The 10490-nt window shown below is 46.9% G+C and overlaps 1 protein-coding gene across 1 annotated transcript; it reads left to right on the plus strand.

Moving 5' to 3' along the window:
* The first annotated feature begins 805 nt into the window (after positions 1-805).
* On the plus strand, positions 806-7205 carry LOC309334803 (inhibin beta E chain-like). The gene is made up of 2 exons (XM_081849401.1): positions 806-3903; positions 6281-7205. The coding sequence occupies exons 1-2, from the start codon at positions 3543-3545 to the stop codon at positions 7000-7002; spliced, it is 1083 nt and encodes a 360-aa protein (XP_081705527.1). The 5' UTR covers positions 806-3542; the 3' UTR covers positions 7003-7205.
* Positions 7206-10490: the final 3285 nt, after the last annotated feature.

The following is a 10490-nucleotide window of genomic DNA, read 5'->3' on the forward strand; positions in this document are numbered from 1 at the left end:
AACTGCTAGGTTGGCAGGCGCTGGGACCGAAAGATGGGAGCTCACCCCACCGCGGGGATTCGAACCGCCGACCTGACGATCGGCAGGTCCTAGGCGCTGAGGTTTTACCCACAGCACCACCCGTGTCCCTAAAAAGCCTAATTTAGCCCCTGCTATTAGCCCCATCTCAATCTGCTTCAAGTTTTTGAATATCTTCTTCACCTCTTAGGAACTGATCACCCTGGAGCCCATCCATACATGGGGCTATGTACACCCATGTCCTCTAAATATGGTATCAGAGGTGGTATGAGCAGTTTTTGCCAAAGTTGGGAGTCATTTTGGGGGCACTGAACTTGTGGCTTTGTACCCAGTGGTGGTCAGGCCAAAGGATGCCAATCTAAGTCCAGCAATCTCCTCACTGTGGCCGCCCAGATTCCCTCTATTGCAAGGTGTATTGCCAGATGATCCTCAGGGACAATTCTATTATTCTAAGTATGCAAGCATTTGCATTCCTGCTATCCCAACCCAACAAACACACACACAGAGCGAGTGAGACAGAGAGAGAGACTTAAACCAGGCCGTTCAGTCGCCAGAGGTGAATATGCAAGAAAGTGCCTGGTTTTTTTGCCTGACAGAACACCTAAGGAGCCAGATCCCTGGTTCAGGTAGCTCAGGACTGTCTTCCTCTGGATTAGCTGCCAGCAGCTCATCAGGGTTTCAGAACAGAGTTTTCCCAAGCCTTACCTGGAAAGGCTGACTGAAGTTGTGGCCTTTCACATGCGCTGAACTATGACCTTTCCCATTCAGTACCTTGTATGCTGCATGAAAAAGGCCCCCAGGTGGGTCAATCCTTGGAATATCTAGGTGAGACTGCGAACAACTACTTGCAACCCCCTGGAAAACCATTGCCAGGCAGTTTAGAACTGGGACGAGGAACCCAAGGCTTACAACCTAATATCCACAAGAGACTGAGCCTTTCTGTTGTGGGGAGGGGACTCTGCAATCTTGCAGTTCAGCAAACACTGCCCATTTGGCCTTGACCAGCTATTAGCTGCAGCTTCAAAATGATTTTTCTTACAGGTCAATGGTAGGGGAAATGTTTCCCACCTGTGGTAGAACATTGAGCTAGATGAACAATTGCCTGACTCAGGTTCACCTGCTGGTGGCGTGAGGGGGGAGGGGTAGTGATGGCCATAGTAGTGAGTTCCGCCCCCTTTTCCCCCAGATAAAGGCACTGCTAAGAGCTACTGTCTCCATTCCTCTGCCCATGCACATACTTCTTCAACATGACAATGGCACCAGGGGGATGCCAGCATTAAACATGGGAGTGTGATTTATTTCACATGCTTGACTCTCATCCTTGCAATCCCAGCATATCTCAACAAAGAGAGAGAACCCATATCTTGAGCTTCCCAGCCTGGTGCAATCAACTCCCTTTTGACTTCTGCTAATTAACTTAATAGTAATTAAGTTTTATCCATTTTAATGCTGTGTAAGTATTTTGAACCATTTGGATACTGTATAAAAATAGGGCATGGGCTATCTAGCCAGGTTCAGTGCTTTTCATTCCCACTGAATTCAAAAGAAGTATTATGAATAATGTTTTCTCCCCTTAGATTTTATGGGGCATGGAATATAAACCATCTTGTGTCTCATTGGAGAAGGTATTGAATCAACCAATTATTTGTAATAATATGTCTCTCCCTTCTTGCCAGATTTAATAAGCCTCACCTTCTGTTGCCAGTATTTGTACTGATGCCTTTGCAGGCAATTTAATTCACAAATATCATTGATACTGACGTTATTTCTGGTGTTGCTGGTGGGGCAACAACGATCTCACCACCACAGCATGTGATGGGGTTCATTTCCTTGTCACAGTCAGACTACGAATATGCAACACCGACCCTTTGTTCCTCCAGGTGATTCTACTCTCTGGGGAAACGGAGCAGCAGGGAGTCCCTGTGACAGGGCAATAAAGGACCAGGCAATACAGAACCCCAATTACACAGCCAGAGTTAGGTCAATGAAGTAAATTTGCACAGGTTCTTTAATTTACATTGTATATTCCAGATACGAAACGTAGCTGCAGAAAAGTAGTTACAGAAGCTGTTAGTACTGACAGCACTGCAATCCAAAGGTTTTTCTCCATCATAGAAGTTAAGATCGCAACTCCAGCGAGGGACCTTAGCACCTGAGCAAAACTTCGCTGATGTATCAAGGTGATGGAACCCTGAGCAGTGCAAATAATGTGGCACCTCACCTGCCACAGAACGTCATGGCCCAGAAAGGGAAACCAGTTGATAATCACAGACACATTTCCTCACCTTTGTTAATAATCACCAGAGGATTTATCGGCAGCAGATAAGGAGTTTGTGGCTTCTGAAAGATGAGAGTTCCAGGAAGCAATCATTTCAGAAGGCTTTTAAGTAATTTATCTGCTTGCTAGCATACTGTGGTGCTGGATAGATGTGATTAGAGGTTCTACCTGTTCTTACCTGTATCTTGGGAGTTTTCTCTGTGCCCACTAACATCTTCTCAAAATTGTTGCTTTAAAGATTAAAGACTCAGAACCAGTGAAGGTGGTGAATGTCGTGTGTGTGTGTGTGTGTCTGGAGGCGGTTGGAGGATGGATAGCGGCAAACAGATTGAGGTTGAATCCTGACAAGACTGTTTTGGGGGGACGGGGTGAGCAGGTGTGGAGGAATCCCTGGTCCTGAATAGGGTAATTGTGCCCCTGAAGGACCAGGTGCGTAGCCTGGGAGTCATTTTGGACTCACAGCCGTCCATGGAGGCACAGGTAAATTCTGTGTCCAGGGCAGCTGTTAATCAGCTCCATCTGGTACGCAGGCTGAGACCCTACCTGCTTGCAGACTGTCTCACCAGAGTGATGCATGCTCTAGCTATCTCCCGCTTGGACTACTGCAATGCACATTTTCTCTGGGGTTGTTCCCACATCCCACCCCCTATGCTTTGCCATTTTCTCCAGCCTTAAGCCCCTCTTCACTCTGGGGCCGTGAAAAGCTCTTCCCAATGCAGTCCTACCCCTGCTTTGCTTTACATCATGGCGAATTGTGTTCCCTTTCCTCAGGCACCTGTTTCCACCAAAGGGAGCCTGTAATCCCCTTTTGCTAAGCCCTTCCTCCCCAACTGGAGGAAACCTCCCTGGGGCACTAGGTGAGCCGGCCAATCAGAGAGGCGCAAAGGGCAGGGCCAGACTGGCTGAGTGACAAAAACTGAGGCACATAGCTGCCTGACACGCTGGAGCAGCCAGTCAATGAGCTGAGATCTCTTGAGTGATCAACACCTGCTTCACCTCGGCACCAGCAGCAGATCCACCCTGCCCCAAGAAGCAGGGATAGCAAGAGGAAGCAAAGGAGTTGCCAGGGGTTAGCAGTTATCCTCCTTGTACCCCGGGCAGATTGCCATTCCTTTTAGGCTAAGATGCAAGCAGCTGGTCCCAGCGCAGGCACGGTTCGTGAGTTCTAGTTACTGTCACAAGAACTACGTGGCAACAAAACCACCTCCTCTGCTGCATCTTGCTACCTACCACGCTTGGGTTCTTCATGGCTCTCACCTACAGCCCCCAGGGCAGCTGGACTCCTCTGGCCACGCTGGCCCTACTATGGACTTCTTTGGCCTGGATCGAGGGAAAGCCTGCGTGTCCTTCCTGTAAGGTGCCGCCTCTGGAGCCCAGCGCTGAGAAAGCCTTTCTGGTCGAATTAGCCAAGCAGCAGATCCTGCAGAAACTAAACTTGAGCGAGAGGCCCAACATCACCCACCCTGTGCCACGTGGGGCAGTGGCTAACGCCCTGCGCCGCCTGCACCTGGGCAAAGCCCGGATGGACAGACTTGGGCACTTCTCCGGCTGGCAGAACCCCGAGCCTGACGAACAGGGGTACGAGATCATTAGTTTTGCAGAGACAGGTGAGTCCTCATAGCTCTTCCTGGTGCATGGCCCAGGTCTTGAATATTATGATGGAGAGAATGTAAGTTGCATGTGCCAACAGCTCCCCCCACCCCCGGCAAATATTTGCTGCATACAAAGTGCTCTTGAGAGCAGAGACTTGTAGTTATTCATTGCACTGTAATTTCTTACCCATGGGAGATCTGGGTAGATTCTGACTGTGCTGGAAAATATCAGCTGCAGGGGGAGAAGGGCAATGTGGGTGGAGGAACTGGTGGTGGTGGTGAGAGTGGGCAGGTTGCTAAATTTCTCATTAATCCAGTTTTCTGTGGCATATATTAGGCTGCAGACAGATGTTTTTTCTGAGTGAGAGAGAGAGATGAGTGAAGAGGGTATTAGTAGAAGTGGTGTTGCCAGCAGTGTGCATTTCCATGCCATTATCACTTCTTTAAAAACCTGCAAAACTTGTTCCACCCGCAGTTATAATGTGGCAAAAGAAATGAGTCTGTGTGCCACAGACAGTGATGCTGACGCCTCTATCATACTACCTTCTCTCTTAAAGATGACCTCCTGCCAACATCTGCCCTCTCTTCTTAATGTGCAATATAGGATGGGGTCACTGGAAGTAGCTAGTAAGCAGGATGAAGCTAGTGTAGCGTTGCTACCCTTTTTATACCTTTAACAGCTGTGTGACAGGAAAAATATAACAGTGGGGGAAAGCTTCATCTGTTGATTTTTGCCTGTTATTTACTATTCTTCCAAGTGGTGGCAGTTGGAAGAATATCCCACATCACTGTGTTGCTTTCTTGCTTGATGCCTAATTCAATTAACAACTGGATCAGGCCAATGGCCCGTCTAGTCCAGCAACCTGTTCTCACATGGGCCAACAAGGTGTCCCTGTCGGAAGCCCCCAAGCAAGCAGAACCTGTGTGCAACAGCACTTTCCCCACTTGTGGTTCCCAGCAAATGGGTATTCAGACCCATACACCTCTGGCAGTGAAGGGAGAACACAGCTGTCACACACACCCATTTCTCTGACCTCGTTCTTTCTGTGTGCTCCTGAGAACTTAGGGAAAAGGGGTCTTGAGCTGCTTCCTGTTCATCTCAGTGAGGTGCACTCAGAAGAATGTCTAGATCAGGGGACTGCAGCTCCCATAATCTCTGGACCATTGGCCATTTGGTTGGGGGCGCTGATGGGAGTTGTAGTTCGGCAATATCTGGAGGATTGCAGGTTCCCTACTCCCCCTCCATCGGGCAAGGAGTGACTGGTCATATTGTGGTATTAGTGATAAGCACTCAGAATTTTCATGGATTTATTTAGATATTTGTATAATTTCTTGCTGTTTCTACTATGGAATGACCTTTGTGACCACTGCATGGCAGAAATCCACCTGGACTTAGTGTTGCAGGCTCAACATCTGTTTGGCTGCAAATAAAAAATATTTACCAGAAAAACCCATCCATATTTGGCTGGTAGGCCACCCCATGCTGAGTGAGACTAAGCAATCAAGCTTCTTGGCATATTGTTCTAAGGTTGTTGGGTCAAGTGGTTAAAAAAAATAACCCAGGCTATCCCACCAAAAGGGGGCAGTGATGTTGCTCATAAGGAAAGTAGAGGAAATGGCTTTTTATAAGAGAGTTATAGTGGGGGTGGAAGAACAGCTGGTGAGAACCAGTGTGGGGTAGTAGGTAGGTTTTCATTTCAGCAGTCTCCTCCTTTAGTTTTTAATTATTTTGTTCTTTATTTATTTGGGATTGTTTGCCTGCTTCAGCAGACCCTGTCTTCCCACATGTTTTGTACAGGGCTTGACTTTTTGGGCAGCCAATGAACAACAACAATCTATTAGAAAGACCATCATTGCTTAGTTTAGAGCCATGCTCTAGTAAGAAGAGCACCCTTAGGTGAATCATGTTATTCACCATTAGGGTCAGGCATTATTTCCCCAGGTGTTAAAGACTGTGAAAGGGGAACAGAGTACACACTGTGCACACTGTACACACTAGTCCCAGCCCCTGCATCCCTGCCTCTGTTGGTTCCATCAGCATGATCAGGGTTCCCCATCAGTAGGAGGATTCTCCATGCTTGAAGCACAACGCACAAAGGTCAGAGGCTGCAGCTGGCCAGGATGGGGATACAGTATTGGGGATGCCTTGTGGGCTTCTGCTGCTCCCTCTACACGTTCACAGGTGCACTTACCCTCAGCCTATCTACCTCATGGGGTTCCTCAGAGGCATAATTCAAATGCAGAAAATAGATGTGAAGTGAGGGCAAGGCAACTCTTGGACATATTTTTGACCCTAATCAAAGGACTCTGGTTCAGGCCTGGTGGTAGTTTTTCTGGGGCAGGTCAGGATTAGCATTCCTGATTTTCATCTTGATTGTCTTCCCCTCTACAGAGCCCTCCGGGGTCCTACAGTTCCAGCTGACACATCCGAAAGGCCAAGACATGCACATCCTCCAGGCTGAGCTGTGGCTGTACCTCAAGGCTCACCAAAACATCACCCTGCAGGTCTACCTGGCAGGGCAGCAGCGAGTGGCCCTTGGGGAGCGGCAGCAGCTGGAGAGCAAAGGCAGCAGCTGGCACACCTTCTCCCTCATGCCAGATCTGCAGAGCTTCCTTGAGCGTGAGGAGACGGCGCTGCGCCTGGAGCTGCAGTGTAAAGGCTGCCACCCCACCATTGACTCTTTGCTGACTGCCACCGGCAGCTCCCAACAGCCCTTCTTGATGGTCAAGGCCAAGATACGGGAGCCCGGCCACCGGGTAGCTAAGCGCAGCCTGAGCTGTGACCAGAACTCTGACCTGTGCTGCAGAAAAGACTATTACGTAGACTTTCGGGACATTGGTTGGAATGACTGGATCTTTAAGCCAGAAGGTTATCAGATAAACTATTGCATGGGTGAGTGCCCCATGCACCTGGCTGGCTCACCTGGGGTAGCAGCCTCCTTCCACACAACTGTCTTCAACTTGGTCAAAGCCAACAACATCCAGACTGCTGGCCGTTCTTGCTGCGTCCCCACACAGCGACGGCCCCTTTCTCTGCTCTACTTTGATCCCAATAGCAACCTCATAAAGACAGACATTCCTGACATGGTTGTTGATGCTTGCGGTTGCAGCTAAGAGCAGGATTCTAGCCACAGGGAAAGCTGAGAGAGGCAGAACAGAAGATGTAAGACTTTTCCCACTACTCCTATTCATGGGTGTAGCCGGGATTTTTGTTAGGGGGGGCAGGACTTTGTTAGGGGGGCAGAACTGGCATGATTGGTCAGTTAGTTAAGTATTTCTATTGTTTTACTTGATCTAGGGGGGGAAGCTGCCCCTGCCCCCCCCCCGTCCCCCTGTCCATGCTCCTATTGTACTATTGTACTCAGGTTCCACTCTGGAAGTGGCAACTCGATAGCCCCTCTGATCTCTGCTTTTCCCACCACCACCAGACACACACAGCAGATTCACTTGTACCTCTTCCCCAACCCCTAGCTATGGCCCGATGGGATTAGTCCAAATGCCAGCTGGGGGAAAGCCAGCATAACATATCCCCCAGGAATGTAGGTAGTCCACATGCCTACTTGTCTCAATCCATTCAATTCATTTTTAATATATGCTGTTGATGCATTCAGGATTCCTAAATGCAACTGGAGAGAATTAACTACAGAAAACCCCTTCAGACCTGACCAGTTAGATACAGTGGGATAGAATTTGGGGTTCTTGGCTTTGGGTAGTTTAAGGATTCTCGTGGTTGTGGCTCTCACTTTCATTGTGTTCCCGCCTGTGTCTCTGGCTGGATTAGAAAGTGTTTACTTGGGAAAAGCCTGCAATGAGTGTGCAGAAAAATGGGGATGCTTAAGAGTCAGAGCCACACATTCAGTCAGTGACAATGATGCCCAAGGTGCCCTTGATACCATTAATACCTTTTTTATTTGTGCATGGATGTTGCACTTATGTTAATGTATCTATCTATATTATTTTATTTTTGAATTACATCAATAAAAATGATGTGTTTTTTTAAAAAAAGAATCCAGCATGGTTTGAGAAATGTTTTTCATCCACAAAACTGTCCAGATATGTTTTTTTTTAAAAAATAATAAATTTATTAATGAACTTTTCCTTGATGTGCATCAAACATATAAATGAAGTGCAATACAGTGTTCAAAACACACGCATTAAATATATATATGGAGAGGAAGAAAGGGGAAAGAGAGATGTCTTCCAGCCTTAAAAGGCGACAACAGGGATTGAATTGGGGACTTTTTGCTGCTGAGCAAAAACAAACAAAAAACCTCTTAGCAGCAGATGTAGATGTAAAGGTAAAGGTACCCCGTCAGTTAGGTCCAGTCATGGATGACTCTGGGGTTGCGGCGCTCATCTCGCTCTATATGCCGAGCAGCAGATGTACCAACCACCGTAAGGTTTTAATGTCATTCTGCCAGTAGCCCCCACCCCAGCTAAGAAAGTAAGAAAAGTGCTGCTGGATCGGCTAAAAGGCAATTCTTATCCAGATGCCAGACATCCAGATGCCTATGGGAAGTCCAAAAGGAGGCAGGGCCTGGGGGCAACAGCTCTCTCCTCACCTGTGAATTCCCACAGCGGGTATTCAAAGGCATAGTGCCTCTGGCAGCTCTCATTTCTTTCTCTGCTCTTTGGTTGCTTATCTGTTCCCAACAATCCTGTGTTAGTACTGAGCACCAACCCATTATTCCAGGCCATGTTACACACATGCACGGAGGTCTCTGAGTCCAGATCATCAAACTCTCTGTCTTTCATCACATTGCAAGAGAACCATTCCATGCAGGGTGTTCTACTGGGGCTTCATACTGAAGTTAAGCTAATGGCATTTGCAAGATACGTTAGAGAGTTTGCCTGCAACTATCAGTTACATTTTTTCTGTGGTGTTTGGGGGCATAAACAAGAGCCCACGTTAAAAGTTCCTGCAGCAGACTGAGAGTAGAGACATGTAATATTTAAAAGCATTGGAAGTGGTTAGATAGAGGCTCTGCTGCACTTGGCAGCAAACAGTATCACACAGCTATTCCTTTTTTCTTTCTTTATTAAATATATACCATCCTTCATCCACAGACCACAAGATAAAAATACAGGATAAAAGCACAAATAAATAGAACCAAAAATCCAAAAACAAAACAGTACACCCCCCACTGTCATCTCTAGTCAAAGGAGTGTGGCAGGTTTTCAAAACAATACAAAGGTATTCTAAACCTACTTACTATAGACAAAAGTCTAACAAGTATACAGAACATATCATAGTACATACGCTTAAAAATGTGAAGTGTGCATGCAACAAACAAATATTTAAAAATTCACATGCCATTCTAGCATACTCATTAAACAGCTTTCATGTGCTATGCTGAAGCAAACCAGTGAACCTAACGCAAGAACATCATAAGAGGCTGCTGGGTCAGGCCAGTGGTCCACCTTGTTCTCACAGTGGCCAACCAGATGCCAGTGGGGAACCTGGTAACACACCTGGCTTGCTGCAGCATGAAACAGCCCTTTGGAATCATCCTGTTTTTGCTTGACTCTTCAGTGGTAAAGAATGCAGTGACAAGAGAGAGGAGGCGGCTTAGCTCCAGTCCTGCTAAAGGCTGAATAGGATACTTTTCATCTTTGCCTCTGTTTTGTCTTCTTCCACTTGGATATGTTGATGGGGACACAGAAAGAAGCCAAATTATTTGCATTTTGATAGAAATGTATAAGCCATCTTCCTTTCAATATGAGAAACTGAAATAGCTCACAGAAGTTTCAGAGTTGACAGTATCCAAGACCTGAAACATAACTGCCAATTTAACACAGTCCACAATATATATTTAATAGCAAAACCTCAAAAGTTTCCTCATTGCACCCTTTTAAAACCAGTTTGTATTGCATGAAATGCTTTTTCTGTTGATTCGTTCCACTTAAGTACACTTCAAAGGATTACAAGCACCACCAAGCAGTTGCAAGTGTGATGCATTTGAGAGCAATGGAACCCAGTACAAACAATGAGAGATCATGGGACTTCTTCACTGGGCAGATGTGGCACCAGTATGCGGCATACCTGGGCAAGAGCCGAGGTGTTATGGGGCAGCCCACAGATGTCACTGGGCTGCCACTGATATTACGGGAAAGAGGAGCTTCTGCTGCCATGTCCACAACTTTTTCTCCTCCTGCTCCTGTGAGCAGCCAGCAGCCCCTTCCTAGACACAGCAGAAGTCAGTGGGGAGTGGGACACTGCTTGTCAGTGACACGCCACTGAGCAGGGTCCCAGGGGTGTCTGCACCTCAGCTTGCTGCCACCACTAACTTATGCCGGACCCACTTCTGATGTCTGCCTGTCAGGTCGGGGCTAGCATAATCCAGATGCTGGTACTAACAAGTTCAGGGCTGTTGCTGAGGATGGACAAATATGCCAGTTTTTGTTTATCTCATTTTCTCATTTTTAGTTTCTCATTTTTGGTTTATCTCATTTCCTCATTTTTCCGATATTAATCTCAGTTCTCCACATTTCTGCATCAGTTTGCAATTCTTTTAAAGCCGCCACAAAATTCATCAGTGTTGTAGCAACACGAAATGGGAAATGGAATTGAAGATGAAATATGAGTTGGTCAAATTATACAA

Source organism: Podarcis erhardii, assembly GCF_964252035.2.
Source record: "Podarcis erhardii genome assembly, chromosome: 2".
Taxonomy (NCBI): domain Eukaryota; kingdom Metazoa; phylum Chordata; class Lepidosauria; order Squamata; family Lacertidae; genus Podarcis; species Podarcis erhardii.